Here is a 27,544-nt window from a genome sequence, read left to right as displayed (position 1 = left end):
CCCACACAGCCCGCCTCTGGTAGACGCCGGACTAGCGAACCAGCGAACCCGACCATTGGCGGACGGATTGTGAGACACCCAGAGAGCCAGAGATCTCGGGAGTGTATGAAGCTGACTATCAAGTTCAGGCTCTCTTCGCCACGTAAAGTCGGTCTACGTTAGATCACGATGAGTACATCAGAGTCTTTGGATCGTATGGAAGTGTGTGAAAGCCTCTTAACATGGGTAAGTAATCGAGTTATAGTTGTTTTTCCGCTGACAGACGGTTCTCCGGCGCCCCGGCGACGCTAGCTAGGCTAATGGTAGCTCGAAGAGCTAACGGGAGTAACGTTAGCTGGCTAGAGGAAAATGACTCGCCTCACAGTGGTTACGTATGCAGGCCAGCTGTTTGCTGTGTTTAGCTGCTGATGTGTTGGTTGCTAGCCGCCAGCACACCACATACCATGGCTTAACTATTGATTTTTGATTCATGCGCTGTGTAATCGGGCTTTTATCTAACGTTATTTGAGCTTTCGTTTACTAAATCCCTACCGAATGGTGTGTCAAACCGCATTGGCCTTGTTATGATTTAAAGCTTCTTTTGGTCAAACCTTTTTTGTCTTTTCTTATGGTATGAGGATAAACGCTCGGCGTCTGCTTTGGGGTTAAATTCCTGTCATCGTTGTTCAGTGTAGCATATTATTATGTTCGCCTTTCTTCCTCATTCCTTCTTCTGAATAAAATGTTAATGCTAAATAACTTCTTGGGCTTGGATTTTTAACCAGACATTACCCTATATTGTTGATGCTCAGAGGCTGAAAACTGGGATTTAAGCTAAAGGCGTCGGACTGTAGAGTCACGTGCTGCAGACTGGTATATGTTTACATTGATCAATGAGGTCTCCCAACACTGGGTTTCTAGAAAAGGCATAACACGTTGTACTTGGAAAGCTGTCACATCCTCATTTACCATAGTATGACGTGACGATTGCTGATGGTTAAACCAGTGACCTTAAGGTTAATAAAGTGCTGCTCAGGCATTTGACTGGATGGAACGTTATGAAAACTCTGCATGGAAAAATTACATGTTTTCACAATACTCTAGTGGTAGAAATGTCAGAATTGTATAATGGAAACATCTATCTGGTGTTGGTTATATTGGAGCTGAGTTCATGCATGCTACCCTGCTTCTCTAATGTCAGCATATCTGCACACAAGCTGGTTTCTGAGCAGGTTCACTTGGGTCACCTGGATGTTGTTGTGTGATACTTGAAGCCATAAAACATCCAGTGATTCCAGAAACTTCACTGAAGATGTGTCAAGAAGAGCAGTAGATGACCCCACAGATTAGTTTTACACACATAGCATAAAATAATTGATTCCCTTTGTGAAAAGGCCCAGTAAACCTTTGTCATAGTGATAATGGATCTGGCAAACATGCCTCACATACCTTACATGCCTATTAACAGTGAAGATACATCAGTGACTAATTAGGACTAAAACGAGACAAGTGTTACTGGTTTAGATTAGTGCAGCATTAAGATCAAGCATAGCTGATTTTCATGCATGTTCTTTGAATTAAATTTGCAAGTACTATTTAATGACTTTGTAAATACTAGATTTGTTTGGAGAAACACTATTTACCTTCCCAGCTTTCTAGTTCAAAGTCTATAATATCCAAATGTGTTTGCATGAAGAGCAATGCAGGCAATTATCCTTTAAATTCAGGGTGAGCCATTCAGCTTCATGTATTCTGCCTGCTGAATGGTCCGCCTTGCAAGCGCCCACAGCTAAAACAAGTGGAATATTTCCTGGACTGAGAACACGTGATTATCTCCCACTGCATGCTACATGTGAGTGTGTGTAGCTTTGGTAATTATCCAGACTGTTAATGAAAAATTAACTAGATATTTAGTATATATATTATACTAATATATATAGTATAGATATTTCTCAACTCATACTTTAAATATATAGGGTTGCACATGACTGGAAAATACACATCATGTACTTTTACTGTCATTATATGAAATTACTGGATGTTTAAAAAGAATTAATGAATAAAAGCCACAGGATTTAATGTTTTTGTTGTTTTTCATTAATTTGCCCTTGGGAAGGTTTGGTATCACAGCAGGTAGAGCAGGTCATCTACTAACTGGAAGGTCGGTGGTTTGATCCTTTTTGCTCCAGTCTGCGTGGCAGAGTGTCTTTGGGAACGATACTGAACCCAGAGTTATTCTTAATGCATGTATCAGAGTGTGAATGTGCAGCACTTAGATGCTGCACATTCACACATAGAGAGAAGTTATTGTGTGAATGAGACATGTTGTATAAGGCCAGAATGCTTGAGTAGAAAGCCCTATATGAGAATCAGCCATTTACCATTAAATCTGAGAAAACACACAGGAGATGGTTAGTCTGGTGTATTTATCAATGTTGTGATTTAGGGTTTCGATGCGCTGCAGATTTGAAAAAGGCTAATCCGGCCTCTTAATACGTGATCGCTTACATTCTAAACTTTATTTAGTCGTGCACACGTTCTCCACAGCTGAGCATGTCCTGACCCAGCTGTTACTGCAAACTTTTAGGTGTGGATTTCCTGTTGGGTCTCAGTCCACCCCATGTGTTACCACCAACTTATGTACTACAGCTGACATTTATAATAACATGATTGTTTATTGTTTTTGGTTGACTAGCTAAGTTTTTACTTTTCACTACACGCTCATTTCCAAAAGTACATATGAAACCAAGTTTACGTGTTGCAGTGGCTTATGAAACACATCTTGATGAAGCATTGTTTTGGTTCAGTGGCCCTTTATGGTCTATACTGTCAGTCAATGTGTTCTTATTAATGCAAGAATTATCTGTGATGGCCAAAAATGTTTGTGGTAAACCAGGTAGTCTAATGTGAAGTTCCTGGTCAACCCTTTTAATACACTGCTGACTCGTGAGCTGAACCTGAGCAAAATTGGAGCCTCCAGTTTACAATACCTCAGTTTACACGATACGTTTTTCATAACTATAGTTTGTATCAGTTAATGACCCATATGGAAAAAAAAAAAATATATATATATATATACAGTGGGGCAAAAAAGTATTTAGTCAGCCACCGATTGTGCAAGTTCCCCCACTTAAAATGATGACAGAGGTCAGTAATTTGCACCAGAGGTACACTTCAACTGTGAGAGACAGAATGTGGAAAAAAAAATCCATGAATTCACATGGTAGGATTTGTAAAGAATTTATTCGTAAATCAGGGTGGAAAATAAGTATTTGGTCACCTCAAACAAGGAAAATCTCTGGCTCTCACAGACCTGTAACGTCTTCTGTACGAAGCTTTTCTGTCCCCCACTCGTTACCTGTATGAATGGCACCTGTTTGAACTCATCATCTGTATAAAAGACACCTGTCCACAGCCTCAAACAGTCAGACTCCAAACTCCGCCATGGCCAAGACCAAAGAGCTTTCGAAGGACACCAGGAAAAGTATTGTAGACCTGCACCAGACTGGGAAGAGTGAATCTACAATAGGCAAGCAGCTTGGTGTGAAAAAATCAACTGTGGGAGCAATCATCAGAAAATGGAAGACATACAAGACCACTGATAATCTCCCTCGATCTGGGGCTCCACGCAAGATCTCATCCCGTGGGGTCAAAATGATCATGAGAACGGTGAGCAAAGATCCCAGAACCACATGGGGGGACCTGGTGAATGACCTGCAGAGAGCTGGGACCAAAGTAACAAAGGTCACCATCAGTAACACACTACAACGGCAGGGAATCAAATCCCGCAGTGCCAGACGTGTTCCGCTGCTGAAGCCAGTGCATGTCCAGGCCCGTCTGAAGTTTGCCAGAGAGCACATGGATGATACAGCAGAGGATTGGGAGAATGTCATGTGGTCAGATGAAAACAAAGTAGAACTTTTTGGTATAAACTCAACTCGTCGTGTTTGGAGGAAGAAGAATACTGAGTTGCATCCCAAGAACACCATACCTACTGTGAAGCATGGGGGTGGAAACATCATGCTATGGGGCTGTTTTTCTGCCAAGGGGACAGGACGACTGATCCGTGTTAAGGACAGAATGAATGGGGCCATGTATCGTGAGATTTTGAGCCAAAACCTCCTTCCATCAGTGAGAACTTTGAAGATGAAACGAGGCTGGGTCTTCCAACATGACAATGATCCAAAACACACCGCCCGGGCAACAAAGGAGTGGCTCCGTAAGAAGCATTTGAAAGTCCTGGAGTGGCCTAGCCAGTCTCCAGACCTCAACCCCATAGAAAATCTGTGGCGGGAGTTGAAAGTCCGTGTTGCTCGGCGACAGCCCCAAAACATCACTGCTCTCGAGAAGATCTGCATGGAGGAATGGGCCAAAATACCAGCTACTGTGTGTGCAAACCTGGTAAAGACCTATAGTAAACGTTTGACCTCTGTTATTGCCAACAAAGGTTATGTTACAAAGTATTGAGTTGTATTTTTGTTATTGACCAAATACTTATTTTCCACCCTGATTTACGAATAAATTCTTTACAAATCCTACCATGTGGATTCATGGATTTTTCTTTCACATTCTGTCTCTCACAGTTGAAGTGTACCTCTGGTGCAAATTACTGACCTCTGTCATCATTTTAAGTGGGGGAACTTGCACAATCGGTAGCTGACTAAATACTTTTTTGCCCCACTGTATATATATCTCTTATAAAGTTTGTATCTGTGTATTGTGTCTTGTGTGAAACTTGTATGAAAAGCATACGAGAGTGAAAACAGATATACTGTAAGATCCATTGAAAAATTATATATAATTGTAATATAATGTAATATATATAATGAAACTTGTATGTTTTGGATACTTACTAAAACAATATATGAAAGTAATGAGAAAGTGGCCACTTTCATGAGTAAATCATATAAGTTTTTACTATTTCTTTTCCATATGGGGTGCTAGTAAACATGTCGCTTTTGCCTGGTTTCTTTTAACGCAGAGAAAAATCCAAGTGAGCTCCAAGCGAAGCAAAATTCCTCACTACAAATCACATGAGAATTTTCACTCCGCTTATTGGCCAGATGGATTTCCGGAAGGAGCAATAAAAGTAAACTACAGCAAGAAGGTGCTGTGTTCTGGACATTTGGAGAACATGGAAAATTTTGGGTTTTTTTTTTCACGGCTAATTGCTAGCCCATACAGACCTTTGCACATCTATAAACAAACTGCTCTGTAGTTCATTTGGAGCCGCACTGAGACCAACATCTTCAAAGGGTCTCGAATTGGTTGTTTTTGTCCACACCTGCGATTATTGTGTTCACAATCTATAAAAGTGAACCACACCAAGGGGGAAAACAAACCAGAGTTCGGTTTTAAACATAGGTTAGGGACTATAGTGGATATCTAGAAGGTATCTTTGGACCGCTTCCCACTTGTTTAAGAGAAGTTGCCTTGAGCAGGACAAAAGGGTAGCTGTCGAAGCAGTTTTTCATAAAAATCCAGGGTGTGCAGACGGTACTATTCCAGTAGTTGCTGAAGTGGTTGTTGGCCTTATTTTGCTCTCTCGTAAGTGCTTCAAGGCTTCTTGATTAGTATAATCGTAACAAGCTGAATGGAAGGTGATCCTGATAATTAAGAGGACATTTATTAGCCCAGTTTTGCTCTTGGACGAGTGCTTCAGGGTTCCACGATTAGTTTAATTAAAATAAGCTGATTGGAACATGAGCTGATGATGTCATTCAGAGGACATTTAGTAGCCTAGCGCTATCTCAAAAGTTGACATCCCATCTGAAATCAATAAAGTTTGAATTAGGCTTATATTATAAAATATTATATATAATATTTTACACTGGGGCTCATATTCTGTTGCCCTTTAGTCGAGGCAACACAAAGGTCTATCACCGAAGTTTTCTTTCCAAGACAGTATTTACCAAAGCATAGGAAATACTAACTAGATTTAGTCCTCTGTAACTACCGATTGCATGTATTTAGCTCTTGATTCACATAAACGTAGAGACTATAAAGGGGATGGATATAAAATTAAATCATATTTTTTATATTCAGTGATGTAATCCAGCATATTGGCGATAAACATTAGGTTTGATTGAAGGCTGATTGGCTATTTGTGACTGATGTAATTACTGGGTTAATTGTTTTTAGATTTGTGCCTGATCAACATTCAAGACACCAAATGTGACATAATTAACTAATCTCTAAAGGCGTTTTTATGAGGATAAGTGTACTGAACAGAATGATACTTGGCTTCATTCATGGAAAACGTGACTGCACAATGTCCTGCACCTGCACATAAAGCAACCCACCTGCACTGGTCAGCTTTGGCTTTTATTAGAAATCACATCAGCATACATTCCTTTCCGATGCTTTGTTATATAGTGTTACTCTATGTATTGCGCTGGTTTGGACAGTGGGACATGCAGCTAAAGCTGTCAAGCTCACATTACCATGAAAGCCACTATTGTTTAGAAAGAATAGTGTAGGATCTTTTTCAAGCTACAGCCACACAAAAATGAAAGGAAATTTTTATCAGTCAGCAAAGTGGAAAAGTAGCTGATTGATTTAAGATGACTTGAGGTAATACGTTAAATCAAGCACAAAAGCACATTGCGTGTCAGGGGCCGTGAATTCATTTCTTTTGTACAACTGTCACAGCGTGTTGTCAGCTAAGGACTGCCCGGCATAGTGTCACGTTTGTTAGTGGTCAGTGTGGTTTTTGCAGGGCTGGCTATTCCTTTATTTTCTTTCCTTGTCTGCCTTTCCTGCAAAAGGAAACGATGCAGACCAAATATTGCTGTTGTGCAGTACTAAGTTCATAACAATAGGGATCCATGCAGCCGTTTCTACTTAGATGTTTGTCTTGTCTCAGTTCCTCTTAACTCAGTGGCTGTTCAAAAGAAAAGGGATTTGTGTTGTTGCCGTGCTCGTATTTTAGTAACACATTTTAATACTGCCTAAAAAAGCTAACACAGCAAATGTTTTAAGAGGCAAGTCTTGCTATTATCGTCTATCCCAGTTCCATCAAATATAGGAAGTTAGTAAGTAATTGTATCCTGTACTTTAAAGCTGGCAAAAGAGTTTAAGTGAGCTGGTAGATGGAGTGAAAACTGTGGGTGTGGGTAATCAGGTGAAGTTTCTCTGCCTTTTCCCCAGTAATTGGTGTTACATAATCACGACTATTGTTTAGGTTCTCTTTTGTGTTGGCTCCTGGTCAGTGTCTGGCTTTCTGTTCCTGCTGCCTAGGACTATTTGACAAATCGCTTATTTTGAAAGCAGTAATAGATAAAGTTTTGCAGCTAATTGGCCCCCCAATGTAATTACAGTGCAAAAAAAAAAGACAAGCGGAAAAGACTCAAAATTCGCATCTAAACTGTAGCGTTACCTTTCATGTCCAGCCTAAATACAACTCTAGTCTAAAAGCTGTCCTTGTAGATGGATGTTACTGCAATGTCATGCTCTCCTCATACCACATGAGCTGTGTCCTTCTAAGGTGCACAGTGTCAAGTGTCTTCTTGTTTACTAATCTTGTTCTTTCCTAATGATGAAATAGTGCCGTTAGTTGCTTTTCTGTGACATAATAACACACTTCCCATGGTCCCAGACTTAAATTGTTAACTTAAAATATAAATTAGTGTGAAACTGTTAAAATAGTTAGAAATCAAATTAGTTTAGTACAGTAAATTCATCCATCCATCCATTTTCTTCCACTTATCAATAAGTATGTGTGTGGGTGTGTAGAACAGTGAATTCATTTTTCATTTTTAATCTTGTTTAAAAAAAAAAAAAAAGATAAAACACTCAGTTTTAAATAAATGTTAAAACTCGGTAGTGACAGCAAACACTTGTAAAAGTCTTGGTCCAGTCAGTCTCTCAGACTTGCAGCGAGATAAACATGTATTCAGTTCAGCCTTTTCAATTTCAACCCCGGCATAACAAAGCAGGGTGGGAAAACGTACTAGACATGAATTAAAATGATGACACTCACAGAGACAAGCAGGTAGAACCGGGACAAAGTTGCTGGTGTCTTTTTGGTACCTCTGTGTCATTCATTCAGTTTATGTCACTCACAGAAAAATAGATTGCCGCAAGAAACAAACCTCACTAACCTGTGTCGTTGTTGATGAGCAAAATATGTGGACGGCTGGTTGGCTTTTACTTTTAATAGAGGCCTTGCATTATGTATATACTATACTATATAATAGAAAGTGAGGGAGACAGAAGTATGTACAAACAGGATTTTAACTAGGTTTTTCATCCCTTTTCTTAGTGTATCTTCTTCCTTTGGCTCTTGTAAAGTTGGCATGCAGACTGATATCACTTCTTTCTGGGCAACAGACTTTCTGCCAGAGGGGTATGCTACAGAAAAATATGGAGGGTAGGAAGAGAAGACATGTGAAATAGTTAGAAGGGACATAATGAAATAATGATATAATAGAAATTGAGCAGAATGACAAGTGAAGTCCGCAAGAGCAGTAAGTGTGAGTTCTTGTTAGTACTGTGGATGATTGAGAGTTATTAAAAGGCACCATTATAAAATTTGCAATGCGTACGGTGGATCTGCTCAGTGGACAGCAGATAAGTGTGTGATGATACTAGCCAGCATACAGCTGTGACAGTATGATTGTGAGCAAGGGATTCCCTAAAACAGGGCGTTTAATCTTATAATAGGTTTTTTCTAGTGTTTCAAACATGTTATGCTGTTTTCAACACACTGGTTACTCCTGTATAATTGTATAGTTTAGTTCTGTAACCAGCGCTTTGTTTACTTATTTCAGATCCAGACATTTGGAGTAGAGGCTCCATGCAAGACTGTAGAAGACCTGACAAGTGGTGTTGTCATGGCACAAGTTCTACAGAAAATGTAAGTAGTTACTGTTAATGTTTGTGTAGAAAGAAAATGCAATGTTTCTAATCAGTTTTTGATGAATTTTATTACATCATTGTAAAGTTTAGGTAAACAAATACAGTTTAATCTCTATAAAGTTATATTAAATCCATAGTCCACAAATGAATAAAAAAAACCCCAGTCATTTCATTTGGTATGCTTTTTTTTTTTTATTTTTACCAAAGCCCACTTTGCATTGTTTTGTTTTGTTTTTTGTCTGAAATTTCTAGAGATGTAGTGTATTTTAGTGATGCTTGGATTAGTAGAATCAAGCCAGACGTTGGAGACAACTGGAGGTTAAAGGTAAACATGACTTACTCTTGATTTCAATAATAGCAAAGTGTGCATGAAATGGGCTTTGTCAAATGGTCTCTTTTTTATCAGTATTTGCTGATTAAACCTGAATTTTACTAATAATATACGTTCCTCTCTTTTACAGATCAGCAATCTAAAGAAAATCTTGAAAGGCATCCTAGACTATATCCAGGAGGTGAGAGTATTTAAATTATTATAATGATTTTAAAATGAACTTTCAGTACTTTACATCCAGACATTCTTGTAGAGGAGAAGTGATTGTCTACTCTACTCCAGTCAGCTTAAGTCATCACAAGTCCTAATAATCCAGTTGTTCTTGAGGTTTCTGATGTGATTTTATTGTTTAAAATTTACTGTTTTATTGGATGTGATACAACTACCGATTGCTAGGTTGCTAAGACATTGCCATGGTGGTCTGTAGTTAATCGCGTTTACTTTTCAGGTTATCTGTCGTGTTGTTCTAGCTGAGGAGTAGGATAAGTTCATAAAGTGTGATACTTACTGGAAATGGAGACCATTCGACTTGTAAGTAAAAGTTGTGTCCTTTGAAACGTGCTGGCTGCAGCACTGAGGCACAACTTTTACTTTGTATAAAGCCCTTCATCATTTCTGGTTTGTTTCACTTTTGACAGTTTAACAGCTCGGAGAGTAGCTGGCAAGAGTTTGTCGACAAGTCCATCACTTCCAATCAAACTATAAACGCAACAATATAGTAGTGACCAAAACAATCACAAGGCGGTATTGCCATCTGGTTGAGGAATACACATTTTCCCCTTGCGACAGGTTACACAGGCCTATGTGCCTGGCACTCTAGCAATCGTTTTCCCAGCAACTACAGTCAACTTCCAGCAATGACTTGCAACTGGTCAGTGAATACTATTTCTTTCACTCATCTGGTTGCCAGATGGACTAAACCCCAAAACACTGTATATGTGTGTATATAATATGTAAAATACTTTAAAAAATGCAGACGTACAACTCACTTTTTTAAATTGTTCATAATATTGTGCGCCACCCCCCAGAACACACAACCAGAGCTTGGAGCTCACAGCTCGAGGGGACTGTGAAGTTCCTAGAAGGAACTCTGCTTTGTTCCAATCTGCCTTTATGTTTAAAGCTGGCAGGAAGTGGAATAAGCTCATTGAACTACTGTTTATTGCCACTCTTTCTCATGTGATGTTAAAAGGGGGATTCTCTTTTATCCTCTTGATCTATTTGTGTTTATGTGTGACAGTAATTGTTATATGGGATTTGGTGCTGTGTTACAGTCTGTGTTTTATTGAAGGAACTACCAGTTGAATTTGTGTTAGGATAATTTTTCCTTGCTTACGTGATTTTGTGTATTTGTGTTTATTGCTTGATCTCCCCGGTGACTGTGGATAGAATGAATCTAGTAAACTGAAGTTGTAATCTGGTAGAATGCATCTCTTCTCTTAGGAGATTCATGTTCTTGTGCATTGACCCTGATAAATAAATACAAACCAATACAATGTATAGCCCTTACATATTTCATCCTTGTCTCTAGGTCTTAGGCCAGGATATTAATGACTTCCCACTACCTGATGTTAATCTTATTGGAGAACACTCTGATGCAGCTGAGCTTGGAAGGATGTTACAACTTATATTGGGCTGCGCTGTCACCTGTGAACAGAAACAAGGTGAATATTGGATTTAAGAGGCCCATGTTCTGTGTTGTCTCCCTGCTTTACCCACTGATTCAGAAAGTTATGTGCTACTTTATACTTACTTACTCTTAATTTTGGTTTTCTCTCTAATCCCTAGAATACATCAAAACCATAATGGTGATGGAAGAATCGGTGCAGCATGTTGTCATGACTGCCATCCAAGAGGTACCTTGTTATCTATTTTAGACCTTTAAAAAGTATTATGTGCATATAATAACTAATAAATGAAAGTAAGAGTCTTTGATTCTTGCTTTTTAGTGATCAACAGCTAACTGGTCACATTTTTATGGATAAAAAAACACACTCTGGTCACTGGTATTGTTAATTATAAATTTGAAACCTATTCGATTCAGGAATGATGATAAATAGTAATATTGATACCAATAAAACTAATGGTATCCATCGCTAGTGTTGTTTTCACTTCTAATCATTTTTGTTTGTATCTGTAGCTGATGACTAAAGAGACTCCAGCTACAGGAGGAACTGACTCATATGTGGATCTGGACAGACAGGTATGTAGATTTCAAGCTTTGACAAGCTCCTATGCAGCATTTCACTCAGGTTGAGATCTAGACTTTGACTCCGTCATTGCAACAGTGTGATCGTTACTTTTTCAGCAATCTCTTGTACATTTGCTGCTGTGCTTGGTCTGTTGACCCAATTTTGGCCATGCTGTCAGACAGATGGCCTCACATTTGACTCTTCAATACTTTGGTATACAGATCGGTTCATGATCCACTCAATTACTATAAGGTGCTTCGTACCATCTGTCAGCCATATCCTGTGGCTGACAAATGGTAGGAGGTGTGCTGATTGGCTGTATTTGGTTTTTCCTCTGCATCGTCACCAAACATCTCCGGTTTGGTCTCGTCTGTCGTCTGTCCAAAGATCTGCTCTTTTCCAGAGCTCTTGTGCTTTGCTCAGATGTAGCTTTGCAAACCTAAGCCTTGTTTCTATGTTTGTTTTAGTGGGGAAAAAATCCTGACAACCCATCAAAACTATCCATACTTGTATACTTGTTCAGTCTTTTTCTATGAACTTTTTCTCATAATCATGTTAGAGCAAAGAACAGCATAGGCTTGAACAAAGTTGTGAAGGTAGCCAGCAAAATAATAGTTTTCCCACAGTCTACTCCTTGCTGTATATGAGCAGCAGGTAGTGTGAAAGGGCTGAGCTATTGTGCTGAGCCAGATTCATCCCCTTCAGAGAATTTGAACCACTTCCTTCAGGCTGCAGACGGAGAAGAACACGAGTAAGATGTCATAGGATCTAAACTTTTTTATTACCTGTGCAGTAGCGTTCTTTAGTTTTATGTCTCTCTTATTTACCTTGTGGATTTTTGTTTGGTTTTTTTTTTTGGGGGGGGGGGTTGGAGGATTATGTCTTATGATTTTGTGTACTTGGAATCTCTTGGATGTAAATTTAATAAAAACAATAAAAACAACAATGTTTTTATTGTTGTGTGTAGTTTTACTGCTTTTATATTGTCTTTCTATAAACCTTCTTTGCTATTGGATTAGATTGAATTAAAATTATTATTATTATTATTTTTTTGATCAGTGAATCCACTGATTAGCAGCACCTGACTGCTACTTACCCTCTTAATTTATATGAAAATATTAAGGATGTACTTAATTTTTCACAAGTCTGCATGGAATTGTTTTCCTTTTTTATTAAGTGTACTACATAAAACATTTTGAGGAGCAGCAGTTCTTGATTTATGCTTAATCTGTTTTCAGCTGAAGAAGACAGTTGAGGAGCTGAATGATGCTTTGGCTACCAAGGAAGAGATTGCCCAGAGGTGTCGCGAGCTTGACTTGCAGGTTGGTTTTGTATGAATAACGGCCAGTGGTTTTAGGCTCTTCACAGCTAGCACCGTGTACATTTACTCTTCCACTACACTCCACTACAACCTATTACAATAAGGTTGTGAACAACTTTTCTGCTCTAACTCATTTGTTACATAAGTGTCATACTTCATAATATAGTTTACAGATATTTTTAGTTACACTTTAAAAGCAGCTCCATTTTTGGATTGATGTCATCAAAATTGTTGATTCAGTTGCTACTGATTGGCATGTCCCATAGTTCCTTATTTAATAATTGCCTTGCCAAATTGGCGATCTGACCCACCAGCCCAAAATCTTCACTGTAAATGAAAGACTGTTAATTGCAGTTGTTGCCAAAAAGTGGAGCTGTAATTTAAAGGGATACTTGCTCTCCACTTGTGTTGAATCAGTTTCCTCTTATCTTTCCTCTTTACTCTTTCAATACTGTTTGCCTTGGTTTAAAGGCTCTCCGTGCCCAAGAGGAGCGTGATAGACTGAGGTTAGACTTTAATGAGCTAGAAGAGAGGGTAAATCCAGACTTTATTTTCTTTGTTTCTTTCTTATGTTCATGGTGTGTGATTTTCTTTAGCCTGCTTGCAACAGGTTCCCCTTTTCCAAATTCTGTGTGCATGTATGTGTACACATTTGTGCACGAGCATTTGTGCACAAGCATTTGTGCAACTGTACACATTGTCCTGTTGGAGCACACCAGGCACAACTGCAGTTTGGTCTGGCTGTGTCAGATGTGGCTTTCTTTTACCTTGGTGTGTCCCATGCTTTTCCACAGCAATAGTAGAAAGCGAGGGAAATAGGTTAACATTTGAATTCAGAAATGAGTCACTTATTGGAAAAATGCGTTCATCACTGTTTAAACATTATGCAGTCTTCAGATTTTTATTTTTTATTTTTTTGGTTGCATAACTCTGATCAGCAAGCAGTCAGCAAAATTATTAAGCCTGTACCTGAAGGCACTTGGTATCTTTTGAGGAACCCGTGTGCTGGTTTTGGAATTAATTGCAGCTGATTTTCACCCTGTTTCCTGCGTTTTGAGCTGCACGGTTCGCATCTTTGATGTGATACAGTTTTGTTGCCATGAGGGAATTTTCACAAGGAATTTCGTAGGAATTTTAGACATGGAAGTGTTAGGCTTTTTAGAAGAGAGAGTGAGTCACACCATATTAGTTTAAAATGCATTTTTAAATAAAATAAAAAAGAGCAAATAGATTCACTAGATAATTTTCCTAAAGTCCCAGAAGGATTAAATTATTTTCCAGTGTTTTAAGGCATGTTTATAGACTTGATCCAGGCAAATTAATAAAAATCCCTTCCTTATTGACTGATTATATTAATTTTTTAAAGAAGGTTTGTATTTTCTCTCAACAAATTATATCAATATATCTAATTTTTACTGTTTACATTAAAATGCAGCAGCAGCTTTTGCTTTGCTTTGCCCATCACACTGAGAAAACACCAACCATGTAGCTCTCTCTGCCATGTTGGAGTTAATTGATTTGCCTTATTAAGGTGTGTTTGGTGTGTGTTTGTTAAACTAATGGACCTGGATGCTGTAAAGGAAACAAGCAAATTAAAGTAGCTTACCTACATTGTGAAAGTTATAAATCATCTCTAACTTGTTTCCCTTCTGCATCTCTTCTTTTCATGTGTTTAAAATCCCTTCAATCGATCATTTCCACACCTTTTGTGTTCCCGTTAATCTTTCTTTTCTCCACGCTGTCCCATTTTTCACCTTTTCTTATCCCATTCCTCTCATTTCACTCATGATTTCGTGTATCCCATTCTTTGGCCTTTTCTTCAACACTTCCCTTTCTCCAGGTGGCAGCCCTGCAAGAGGAGAAGAGCAGTTTGCTAGCAGAAAACCAGGTCTTAATGGAGAGACTTAACCAGTCTGACTCCATAGAGGATATAAACAGCCCTGCTGGACGCAGACATCTTCAGCTGCAGACGCAACTGGAGCAGCTACAGGAAGAAACCTTCAGGTCTCGATTTGCATGCAACGTGGAAAGGAATTTCAACAAGTCAGGGTTGAATTGATTAATGCCCAAAATCTGCAGGCTCAATGACACTTGTTTCTAATTCCCTCTAGGTTGGAGGCAGCAAAAGATGATTACCGGATCCGTTGTGAGGAGCTGGAAAAAGAACTTTTGGATGTGAAGTCCCAGAATGAAGACCTTACATCACTGGCTGATGAGGCCCAGTCTCTAAAAGATGAGATTGATGTCCTCAGGTATTTTGAGGATGCAAAACGAACCCTTAACATATTAAAATTATTAAATTAAAACAAACTAAAAAACTAATAAGACAGGAGCTTTGTTGTTTGTAGTAATTCTAGCTAAGGTGCTGTGAAGCACACGTTTTAATTTTAGCATTCATTCATTAGTAGATGTATTGGCCTAAAGACAGAAAATAAAAGAGCCAAGAAAACACTATGGCTTAAAAAACTTTTAGCTTTACAGCTTGTTATCTGTCCATAAACTAAACTTTAACTAATCCAGTGTGGAAATCAGCAGGATCAGTATGACAGTGGTGAAAATAAAACTGCTTGTTGTTTTCATCGCAGGCACTCATCTGACAAGGTGTCAAAACTGGAGGGCACCGTGGAACACTACAAGAAGAAACTGGAGGACATGGGACTGCTCAGAAGACAAGTACAATCTCTCACTCACACGCGCGCACACACACGCGCACACACACAGCAACTTTAATACAGCTTTTATTCTCATGAGTGCTAACACTGCAGTTCTTGAAAACGTGTAAATCAGATTGTGAAACATGACTTTCAGTCTAAAAAAAAAATGTATGTCCGTATTTTCCAGAACAAGCTTATGGAAGAGAAAACCACAGCTTTAATGCAGGCTAATGTTGGCTTAGAGGAAGAGCTACGAAAGGCGAATGCTGCCAAAGCCCAGTTGGAGACGTACAAGAGACAGGTACCTGTTCCTAAATAAATAAGTTTTACATTTTCCCAGTCTTAGTACTGTTTTACAATTTTCATGCTTGTGTAATAATTTTTTAGCGATCAGGTCTTCTTTTGAACTGTCATCTCTCTTCACAGGTGGTTGAACTTCAGAACAGACTGTCAGAGGAGTCTAAAAAGGCGGACAAGATGGAGTTTGAGTATAAACGCCTCAAAGAGAAAGTCGATTCTTTACAAAAAGAAAAAGATGTACGTATATTTAATGTGACTAAAATTAGGACTGATGACATACAAAAGAATTACTTTAATTTTTTGTTTGTTTTGTTTTTATGAAATATGCCACTTTACTGTTCTTTCAGACCTGTTTCTCTTTTTAGATGAAATCAAATTTGTTACAGCTAGAAAAGCCAAACCTTGTAACTTAGCATGAGAGGAAATTTTGACCAAAGGCTCTTGATAACTGGTACTTGCGCAGCTGTCTGGAAAGTATTTTACTGGAAATGTTTTACTACTAAGCACACTGATGTTGATTCCAGATCCTGCACTTCTGCTGTTTGACCTTCTGTCTGTCTCGCTCATTCACACGTTTGACTCTTTGTCTCTTTATAGCGTATGCGAAGTGAGAGAGATTCATTGAAGGAAACTATTGAGGAATTACACTGTGTTCAAGCTCAAGAGGGACAGTTCACATCAGGTGAAGAAATGTCTTTGTCCTGAAATATAATAGGTGTAGCTTTGCCTCTTATAAGTTTAATGAATTCTTGCTCATCTTATTTACAACTAATATCTGTATTTAAAGGTTTATTCCCATTGGGTAGCAACGATGGTTCTGATTCACTGGCTGCTGAGATCACCACTCCAGAGATGCGGTATGTGTGTGTGTGTGTGTGTGTGTGTGTGTATATGTTTTAACCCATATGTTTTTGTGCCAGTTTGATTATTTTAAATGAAAGAGAAGAATAATGATATTAGATCATCCTAGAAGTTGGTTTTTAAAATAAAAAAGAACAAAAAACTAATAACTGAGTAACAAATACAACAGCAAACTATGCAAAAAGAATATAACTAATGCTCTGGTAAAATAAATTCACTTTTTAAGGCTTGATTCCTAAATTTTGGATAGTAAAGTATGTCTCTAGTGTAATTTATTTTACAACCAGATAGTTTCAAGCCCGCTTCAAGGCTTTCTCTGCTGTTTTATGGTGGATGGGTTTAGCTTAAAAACCCTGTAGAGCGTTATGTAATAATTGAGTGAGTTACATCAGACTGCCAGCAGCTTTCCAGGACAGCTGGATTTTCTGTTGGCTGGATAATATGCTTAAATTTTTATTCAGTACTTGTGAACCCAGGAAAAATGTGGATTTGTATACAAATCTTCTAAAAGCTACTTTCAGGGAGAGGGAAGGTTAACCCCATCCAGGCAGTTCATTTACTGTAAAGGTAAATGATGAAAACATGTTGTTTTGTGAATGACTAATGACTTTATGTTCCAGTTGATGTCTTTTGGTGACTTTTCAGTATCAACATGCTGCTTTTATAAGAGGCACCTGTTGCCTGTTCATTTGATCTGAACTGTAAAACAGGGAGTCGCACTCGCAGCTGAAAATTCAGTCCCTCAGCCAACTGCACCTCACCTGAAAGTCGTAGTCAGTACCTGTAGTCAGTAATAAATTGTTTGGAAACAACAGTTCTTCAGTTGGAATGGATTCATGTGCCATGCCCTAAAAACAGGGCTTGACACAAAGCTTCCTACCCATCCTGCTGTTTTGGTGATTAGCTGAATGTAAGGCTCTCAGGTGCTTTATATTCATTTGGCTGTCTGTCACACTAGAGCCCAAGACAAGGCTGGCCTCAAGCTTTATCTCCTGCTGTATTAAATACAGGGAATATCCAACAAAATTTGTGTAGATAACATTTTTGACTCAAGTGTGGAATTTGTCAGATTTAACCCACTGCTGTAACACTGTCAGGAGCACTAAAACGGAGCAGGCCATAGGTATAATTCATTAAGCAGACAGTGTTGTAATAAGGTGATTCACTACAGTGATTAGTTACGCTGAAGTGAATATCTCACTTACACTCACTACTTGACCTGAGCTTGCTTGTGTGTATGTTTCCGTGCACAGGAGTACACCATTTCAAAGTGAGCCCTCTTCCTGTTGTGGTTGAGGTTTCCCTTTCTGCACGTTGTGCCCTATACTAACACGAGATGATAAAATAAATAAATAACAAAATATTGCGAATTTTAAGTTCATCATTTAGACTAATATTCTGAAGCATTTTTGAGACTGTGGTATAAAACAAGAATGCTTGTTATTTGAGTTTAATGCTCTTGATGCTTCTGTGTTTCTAGAGAACACGTGATTCGTCTTCAGCATGAAAACAAGATGCTGAAACTGGCTCAGGAGGGATCAGACAATGAGAAGATCGCTCTGTTGCAGAGTCTACTCGAGGATGCCAACAGGAGAAAAAATGAACTGGAGACAGAGAACAGGTTGGCATCGAGCACAAAGACATATAGCTTATTGGTATTAACAGGAAATCACCTATTACTGAAACCAGTGTCTCACTGATATAGAATCTGAGAAGAGCAAACAATAATATTGTTCTTCCTTTTGGTCTGTTCATATTAATATTGAGCCACATTTTCACTTGTGTGCTGGAATGTGGGTGATTCTCGCCTTTACTTCTCCACACAGTTGTTCTTGTCTTTGTTGTATTTCAGTGAATGACTTATCAGCTAAAAATCTCCTTCTAATATTGGATCTACAACAGTTTATTTTGCAGTTTGGTCACTGATTTGTTGAAAATAACAACACTGTGGTGAAACGTTGTACTTGTTATCTAGGTTGATAAATCAGCGCTTGATGGAGGAACAGAGTCAGGTAGAGGAGCTACAAAAGAATCTTCAAGAACAGGGTTCAAAAGCAGATGATGTAAGTAAATGCTTGTACTCATGTACTCATACTGTGTTTAATTCCAGCACCAGTTTACTGGTGGCAGTAAACACAGAAAGCAATCAAACTACACTTCAGAGAGTGCAGTGCTCTGTTTCTACTGACGGCTTAGGTCCTGGAAAGTCATGTGCAATAGTGAAAAAGGCAACGAACATTTTTTTCACAACATCAGCCTTTTTAATTCTTGTGCTTACCTCAATGCACTGTAAACATTAACAACTTCTAACAGCTTTTGCATTCCCCTTTCTGCGCATATGTCATTTTATTTATTTATTTACAATTATTTCTGCTGTAGCATTAGACACACTAGCTTTCTTGGGACGATGTCTAGCCATGTTAAAGACAGGTGTTTGAGGCTTGATTGCGACAGTGAACGAGATTAATACAAGCTCCTCAGCAATTCAGCAACTCTAATTTTTCTCCATCTTATTAACACATTTGCCTGCCGCCTCACCTCTGATGCTAAATGTTTTCATGGCCCTCCTCTCTGTTCCTTGTCTCTTTCAAACTAGTTCCTAGTATGGGACAACAGATTTTTAAGAAAATGCGATTTGGAGCATCTCCCAGGAAGGTTGATGTGAGGAAGAGAGTTTACGTGCATGTTTAACTTTGTCTTTACTGCCTGATTAACACTGATCTAAAACTTGTTTTCTTTTGTGGGGTTTCTGGTTTAATTTCTTGTCCGTCACTGTAGATCTTAGATCTCAGTATCAGCCTCATCTTTCCTTTCACTCAATATCACGAGAACAGTGTCTAAAATCATGCAACAGAAAGAAGAGAATGGAAAACTATTTCCCTCAAATAACATTGAAAGTACAGATGCAACATTTATGTGAGAATCAAAGATGTGAAAGTGTCAGATTATTATGTCACATTTGGCACCTCTTTTTAATTTTTGCCATTTTGTTCTTTTGTTATTGTTATTTTCCAACTGTTCTCCACTGTCAGACTATAGTAAGTATATCTTTGTGATTTCAGCAAGTTGCAGCTTTTAGACTTTTCAGTTCTGATGTTTGCATAGCTTTTTAAAACATATTTATATTGACAAGAATGTGTAACCGAATGTAGCATTTACACTTTAGAGTAGTAGCAAGTCGCAAATATTCTCTGTTCTTGTGAGTAGTTTTAAATCCCCTCCCCTGATAGAAACCCCAAAGTCCTTGTCTTCTCCTCTAGCTTCCCTGTAGCAATCGGAGCATGTAATCTCTCAGTACTCTGAAAATGAGTTTTGTCTATACTGGCTGCACGTCGCCTTGATGTCAAATTGGGGACTGGTGCTGATTCAAAATGTAAAGAAATTAGGTTCCTGCTTTAATTGTACATTCTCAGTATCATCAACACTTTGACTATACTGAAGGTCTCTTCATCTCTTCATCTTTCCACATCTTGGATCATGATCTTTTCCAAAAACAGTTCAACGTACAGGAATGATAGAAATCGTGGTATCAAAATTCAAACACATTCGCCCGTTTTGTTTGTTTTCTTCTTTTTCTTCCAGTCTTCTATTTTGAAGAAGAAATATGAGGAGCACATGTGAGTGTGTTTTAACTTAATTTGCCCATGTCGCTTAATTCTGCATTTCATATTGTGAGCTACCTGATATAAGGTGCAATGTTCTTTTTCTTAGGGAAAAAGTACAAGAGCTGAATAATGAGCTGCTGAAGAAAAATGCCTTCATTGATGAAATGGAGCCGAAATACAACACCAGCAGTGAGTTTACGGTGATATCTGAATATGCAAAACACGCTGACATTTAAAACATTTTGTGTGTAATGTTGCTGTACAGGTAACTCTTCATGCACTGACATTAAAATGTATGAGTCAGTTTAAAGGAAATCTAAACTAAGATGCTGTTTCCCCTCTCAGTCCAACGAGTGGAGGAGCTGGAAGAGGCCTTGAAGAAAAAAGATGAAGACATGAAACAGATGGAGGAGCGATACAAGAAATACCTCGAAAAAGCCAAGAGTGTGAGTAAATGTTTACTAGCAAAGGGTCCATAAATGAATAGTCTTCTTTAGGGCGGGCTGTATGGGACACAAAAAAAAAACCCCAAACATAACCTGAATGTGTCCTTCACAGGTAATCCGAACACTGGACCCCAAACAGAACCAAGGTTCAGGTCCTGAAGTCCAAGCCCTGAAAAACCAGCTGCAGGAGAAGGAGAGGATGTTGCATTCACTGGAGGTAATCAATTATCTAGTTGGGAATTAGGGTGCCTGAAAAAAGGGCCTGGCAAAATAAGTAATAGACTCATGTGCCAATATTTGTTTTAGAAACATCCTCCACTCTAAGGTTGATTTTGCCTTCATGTTTCCTCCAAACAGAAAGAAATGGACAAGACAAAGAGCCAAAGAGATCACGAGGAGAAACTGATTGTGTCAGCCTGGTACAATATGGTAAGGAGCACCTATACAGTCTGAAGCAAATCCTGGTGATACAGACGATTGGTCTTCTTTTTAAAATGCACTGTGGCACATACAGCTGAGATTTGTGGCCAAGCAAGTACACTCAACAAAAATATAAACGCAACACTTTTGTTACTGCTCCCATTCCCCATGGGATGGACGTAGAGACCTAAAATTCATTCCAGATACACAATATAACCATCCCTCCCAAACAGTGGTCACAAATCAGTCCAAATGTGTGGTAGTGGGCACATCTGCTATATTGAGATAATCCATCCTACCTCACAGGTGTGCCACATCAGGATGCTGATCTGACATCATGAGTAGTGCACAGGTGTACCTCAGACTGCCCACAACAAAAGGCCACCCTGGAATGTGCAGTTTTGTCTCACAGCAAGATGCCACAGATTGCAGTTTTTTTTCTGCCTGTCTGGGGACCCAGAACCGGTCAGTATCTGGTGTGACCACCATTTGCCTCATGCAGTGCAACACATCGTCGCATGGAGTCTATCAGATTGTCAATTGTGGCCTGTGGAATGTTGGTCCACTCCACTTCAATGGCTGTGCGAGGTTGTTGGATATTCGTGGGAACTGGTACACGCTGTCGTATACGCCGGTCAAGCACATCCCGAACATGCTCAATGGGTGACATGTCCGGTGAGTATGCTGGCCATCCAAGAACTGGGACATTCTCAGCTGCCATCTGCCCTGAACAATGTGAACCATGATTCATCCGTGAAGCGCACACCTCTCCAACGTGCCAGACGCCATCGAATGTGAGCATTTGCCCACACAAGTCTGTTACGGCGACGAGCTGGAGTCAGGTCAAGACCCCGATGAGGACGACGGGCATGCAGTTGAGCGTCCCTGAGACGGTTTCTGACAGTTTGTGCAGAAATTGTTTGGTTGTGCAAACCAATTGTTCCAGCAGCTGTCTGGGTGGCTGGTCTCAGACGATCTTGGAGGTGAACCTGCTGGATGTGGAGGTCCTGGGCTGGTGTGGTTACACGAGGTCTGCGGTTGTGAGGCCGGTTGGATGTGCTGCCATATTCTCTGAAACGCCTGTGGAGACGGCTTATGGTTGAGAAATGAACATTCAATGCACGGGCGACAGATCTGGTTGACATTCCTGCTGTCAGCATGCCAATTGCACGCTCCCTCATTGCTTGTGGCATCTGTGGCATTTTGCTGTGAGACAAAACTGCACATTCCAGGGTGGCCTTTTGTTGTGGGCAGTCTGAGGTACACCTGTGCACTACTCATGATGTCAGATCAGCATCCTGATGTGGCACACCTGTGAGGTGGGATGGATTATCTCAATATGGCAGATGTGCCCACTACCACACATTTGGACTGATTTGTGACCACTGTTTGGGAGGGATGGTTATATTGTGTATCTGGAATGAATTTTCGGTCTCTACGTCCATCCCATGGGGAATGGGAGCAGTAACAAAGGTGTTGCGTTTATATTTTTGTTCAGTGTAATAATAGCAATACACAGAAATAGCTACTGTCAGGAAGTAATTCATAGCTGAACAAAGCATCTACTAAAGCATTGAAAGACAAAAATGTTATAATTGGAGCTTTTTTTAAATGTTGCGTATGTTTTCTGCTGTAGATAACAGATATAATACATTTCTCTACCACAGAGGGTAAACACCCCTTTTTGTTTGCTCAAGAAAATCACCACTAGATGGCAGCACAGACTATTCAATAACGTCAATGGCTGTTTGCTCATTATATATCTCATCAGTTGCTGGTATTATTGTTCATGAGCTGCTAAATCAGCACTAATGTTGAATGTCAGCTAATTTAATTTCCTATACCTCAGGCTTGGTGGACTAACTAGCAGATAATCTAATGACTGTCTTAATATGTGTGTTAACAGTCTGCGCTCCTTCTTGAGGGCTGTCTTTGACTTGGAGTGTTGCTGATTTGTAGTGACTTTCAAATGGGGCCTTAAGCTTTCCTCCTCTGTTTCTTTTACCAGGGTATGTCTCTGCAGAAGAAGGCTGCTGAAGATCGACTCGCCAACACTGGTTCTGGTCAGTCTTTCCTGGCCCGGCAGAGACAAGCCACCAGCACCCGGCGCCAGTACCCCGGTCACGCCCAGTCAGCTACCGCCAGGTAGATGGCAGTAGGGCACGAAATGCTGCAGCCAGCTATTTTACAAGTCCCCCGAACGATGTGCCTATTTTGAGGCGTTCTGTTTTCATTCATTTCTAATGGAAGTAAATGTTTTCCTGCATTTCCTGCCGATTGATTTTCTTTTTTTTTCCTTCTTGATCAGATCCATGAGGTAGAGATGCCAAGAAAGGTTGCCCCCAAATCTTGCACCTTTTTTTTTTTTTCCTCCTCCCCCTAAGCGTATTTTACCTTGACGCCCATCATGCAAGACTTCTACCTTTTATCAGGCTTCAGCATATTTAATAGGTTCTGACCAATCACACCAAACATCCTTTCTTCCTCCCTCTCTACCACTGACCTTCTTGAACCTGTGCTATGTAGTAAACTTGTGCCATGCAGGTTTTCCAGACTGCAAGGCTCAGAAGAATCGCGTGTCCTTGTCAAGTTACTGTAATTTTTGATAAGAGGAACCGCTCTACCTGTTCATGCAGTATTTATGCACATCTCTACCTGTAGTAACATTTTCAAGTTCAGCTTGTTTTTTGCAGTGGACTTGACAGCTTTTCTGTCCTGCGTCATCTATTGTAACTCTTTATGATGTAGCTTTAAGGAGGTAAAAGCAACTTTTAGTTTAATGTGTCAGTGTTTCATTTCAGTCTCGACCAGCAAATACATCGAAGCATAGGATTATGTAATGTCTCGTGTAAATCTTTGATTTGCTTGCTAAACGTTCTAACTGATTTAATTGAGTGATTTCAAATAGGACTGCATGATTGTTGGTAATGGTGCAGCAATAATTGTGAATGGTAGCTTTTTTTCCCGAAGAAAAAAAAAAGACTTCTTTAGGTTTTGAAATTGTTCCAGGTGGTGCAATTTAAGACTTGATAGATTTCCTGTGCTAGTGTACATACTGGTGTAAATTAGTTTTAAGTATCTAAGAGAACAAGGAGCCACCAGCATTTACAGAGTTGACAGACAACACCTTATGTGCCATAGTGTTTGATATAAATGTCTGTACCTTGGCAATCTGTCAGGTTTACCTTCCCCCTAATATGACGTGACAAAATAATGTATTCACAGAACGTTTAGCGGTGAGATGGTTGGAGAGTTTTAGACCTGAGGACTGTCTGTTGAAAGAGATTTAGTTTCTGGATCATCTGCAGAGTGGACATGAAGACCTGTTCAGTGTCACACATCAGAGTGGACTGTTCCATATCACTTTCTATAATCAGCTCATTGCTGTCACAGTAAAAAACACTTTTTTTCCAGGTTTGCTAAAGGGTGTTTAAAATGCGCACTACATACAGGTATATAACTTTAAATGGGAGTCTTAAATAGGGTATGCTTTTCTCAATATGTGTTTAACCGATTGTTTGTTCCGTTGTCATTTTCCAGTTTTAACGCATATCAGGAATCATAACTTACTAACCTTGAAATAATTTTGCTTGGTGTTAGATCAGGAGCAGATTGTTGATTTTAGGCTAAAAAGCCCTGCCATCTGACCATTACTTCTTTTCTTTTTTTTCTTTTTTTCCCCTCCCTCAACAGCAATGTCCCTGCATGACTGGCACACCAATGACCTGCCCGAGCCTTGTGTAGCCTGGCCTGTTCTTTATGTGGCCTACACTGACCCCCAGCTGGGCTAGGCTGTGGCACGCGTGCATGAACTACCTACCTGTTTGCATGACTTTGCATTGACTCAAGTCTGCGAATAACCAGCCCACTAGCAGCAGCGCGAGCACTAACAACCCTCTGCGGTGTCACGCATTATAACCTCCAGACAAACCCGGGGAGGAACGGGATTGGAAAAGAAAACCTTCGCTCTCCTTTCCCCTGTTAATTTTTCCACCATTCCGACTCCTTTCCCCACACCCTGATGCTCTTTGTTACATTCTCTCCTCCTCCCCTCTTGTAGCCTTCATAAACATGCCTGCTTGTTTGCTTCCACACTGCATCAAGTCTGTTACACCATGTTACAAACAACCAGGAAAAAGGAGTGGAGTAAGCCAGTTATCTGTCAGTCAAGTCAAGTTTTGGGTTTAAATAGGCCTGTTCTCTAGTATTTATGTCTAACTTGATTTTGTTTGGCTGCTTAGGGATACCTCAATGACATATTCCTGCATACTCTGTTTATTTGTGTGGCTCGAGGATTGGGGTAATATTTGAGAGGTATAACCGGCAAATCAGTATGCATAACAAAATAGGACTCCATTCTGTTTTTAACTTCTACAGTAAGTATTTTTATGAAAGCCCTGAACATGTTGCTAGATTGCATCTTAAAAGTGCTTTTACCTCAAGTATTGAATGCAACCAGTTTTGGACTAAAGGCAACAATGCTGCCCGAAAAGTGTTTGCAGAGATATAAATATAAAGTGTTTAAATGAAAGACATTGTTACAGATGTTTTGAAAAGCAGTAAAAGCCCCCATTAAGCCTGCTTGCAGTTTTTTGTTGTTTTGTTTTGTTAAACGCACATCTACATAGTGTTTCTGATAGTAGCCAAATTTCAGTTGATTCCTAATTGATTAATATTTTTTTTAGAAGCAAATAACCTGTGCCCTACCATATCTTGGTGTATTTTACCTTGGATTTGAAAATTCTTGGTAGTACAGACATGAAACCGTGCATTAGCTCATGCAGGCTGATGTGCCGTCTATTCACTTAAAGTAAAATTGGTTCATCACACTAAAATTGGAAATGGTCTCCAGTGGTCCTGCTGACCATAGACTCTCCTAAAAAATAAAAAAATATATATATATATATATATATATATATATATATATATATATATATATATATATATATATATATATATATATATATATATATATTTAAATATTATTTTTTATTTATTTATTTATTTTTTTAAAGGCCCTTCACATCAGACAGTTGAGAGGCATCCTGTATTTGGACGCTTACTACTTAAACATGTTACAGTATTAGTAATGGAAAACCATTGATGTTACTGAGAGTAATATTGTACATTTTATGTAGCTTCTTTAAATAAATGTCATTATTTTCCCTAAAGATTATGAAACTATTGAAAAGCGGGACTCAAGGTTAAATGTATGTCAAAAGTATGACTGCATACATTAATTTAAATAAGAGCGTTGGTTGCATCATCTGATTTAGTGACTTTTTTTATTTGTTATATGAAAACATTAATTTGGTCCTTTTCTTTCTGTAACAATAGATCTTACACACACATTAATTTTGTTATTTGGGGAAAAATGTTAAATATGGATTTTAACTTCATAAATTATTGTGTTGGGCTTAATGTGGGCTTTTCTCTGCTTTTAATCTATTTTACTTCTATTTGATATGTTACATAAGCTTAAATGATTCATGGTGTGCATTTTTTTTTAATCTTAACAGCTTATTCTTTTGCTGCTTGTACAGCAGTGTTAAACTTTTAGTAGTATTATAGCACCACTCATATTGTTACAGTGGATGTAATTTATCCATCATTTAAATACTTGTCTTATGCAACAAAAGGAAGATAAAGTTTGTGAACATGTACCTCCCGTTTCTTAAGTAGGAGAATTTTCTTAGAAATCGTTTTATTTAAAAAGTTTTTTTCTTTTGCTTTAACAAACAAATCACTCTTTATTTTTAATTTAATAATTTACTTCAGCCCTACAAATGGTCATGTTTTTTAATGCCTGCAAAGACTGGTGGGTTTTTGTTGTTTTTTTTTTTCTTTCTTTTTAGTGGGAAAAGAGGTTCATTAGCTCTTGAGGATGGATGTTTAACTGCATTAAAATGTTATCTCTGCAAGTCATGTTTGTTTTCCAAAACTGAGTAGTGGATGAATATTTTCAAGTATGAAGTCAGTAGCAAAGTACGGCGGTGTCTTGTCCCAGAGTTTTTGAAACCATTAGCCTGTGACCTCTGCAGTTTCAGCTGTAAATGTTATTCCACAGAACTCTTAACCGTCCATCCCCATACGCTGGTAAGAAATCTGTATATAATGAAACACATCCACATTGGGGTTGACCTGTTGAGATTTATATCAGGGATTTGAGGAAAACGTTTTTTTTTTTAATCTCCCTTAAGAAAAAGCACAATGTCTTAACCCCTTTTATCCCAGTGAAATCAGCTCCTGTGTTTTGTTGCTCTTATTTGCATCTGTTTGTTCTTTAATAATACATCAAATCGGCTAGTTTGGACTACTTTCAGACCTCGTCAATGCCACTTCTTTGTCAGTACAAAGTAAAGTTACCTAATGCTGAGGTTATTACTCATTGTTTTCTAATTAACCGAACTCTAATTGAGAAAAGCAGTAATCCTACAAAACTCTGTCCTAATGTAGTGCATTTTTCTTTTAAAACATGCTTAAGATGAAATGACTACCCAGTATTCTCTGTTGTTAGCTGGTTGCGCACCTACAATGGAGACCAGTCAAACTGTATTAGAAAGAAAATATGAACAG

At 38.9% G+C, this 27,544-nt stretch overlaps 1 protein-coding gene across 5 annotated transcripts; it reads left to right on the top strand.

Annotated features, from left to right (window-relative positions):
- The first annotated feature begins 22 nt into the window (after positions 1 to 22).
- Positions 23 to 25,134, top strand: hook3 (hook microtubule-tethering protein 3). Of its 5 annotated transcripts, none has more exons than XM_026174048.1 (25): positions 23 to 225; positions 8,751 to 8,836; positions 9,091 to 9,163; positions 9,300 to 9,350; positions 10,701 to 10,833; positions 10,958 to 11,025; positions 11,310 to 11,372; positions 12,600 to 12,683; positions 14,523 to 14,686; positions 14,794 to 14,934; positions 15,268 to 15,355; positions 15,524 to 15,637; positions 15,763 to 15,873; positions 16,234 to 16,318; positions 16,424 to 16,493; positions 17,978 to 18,118; positions 18,473 to 18,560; positions 19,530 to 19,535; positions 20,080 to 20,114; positions 20,209 to 20,291; positions 20,448 to 20,548; positions 20,661 to 20,765; positions 20,906 to 20,977; positions 22,977 to 23,113; positions 24,662 to 25,134. In XM_026174048.1, exons 1-25 carry the CDS (start codon positions 169 to 171, stop codon positions 24,675 to 24,677), a joined length of 2,172 nt encoding a protein of 723 aa, XP_026029833.1. In that variant the 5' UTR covers positions 23 to 168; the 3' UTR covers positions 24,678 to 25,134. The 5 variants fall into 5 exon arrangements, with proteins under 5 accessions (XP_026029833.1, XP_026029834.1, XP_026029835.1 ...); XM_026174049.1 differs by lacking the exon at positions 24,662 to 25,134 and adding an exon at positions 23,277 to 23,748; XM_026174050.1 differs by lacking the exon at positions 19,530 to 19,535.
- Positions 25,135 to 27,544: the final 2,410 nt, after the last annotated feature.

Source organism: Astatotilapia calliptera, chromosome 7, assembly GCF_900246225.1.
Source record: "Astatotilapia calliptera chromosome 7, fAstCal1.2, whole genome shotgun sequence".
NCBI classification, from domain to species: domain Eukaryota; kingdom Metazoa; phylum Chordata; class Actinopteri; order Cichliformes; family Cichlidae; genus Astatotilapia; species Astatotilapia calliptera.
The sequence above is the reverse complement of the archived record's forward strand: the minus strand, read 5'-3'. Positions and strand labels throughout refer to the sequence as shown.

Coding starts and splice junctions, on each gene's coding strand:
- hook3 (XM_026174048.1), top strand. CDS start 169: ATGAGTACATCAGAGTCTTTGGATCGTATGGAAGTGTGTGAAAGCCTC. Junction 15,874..16,233: donor CTTTACAAAAAGAAAAAGAT/GTACGTATATTT, acceptor GTCTCTTTATAG/CGTATGCGAAGTGAGAGAGA. Junction 16,319..16,423: donor AGAGGGACAGTTCACATCAG/GTGAAGAAATGT, acceptor CTGTATTTAAAG/GTTTATTCCCATTGGGTAGC.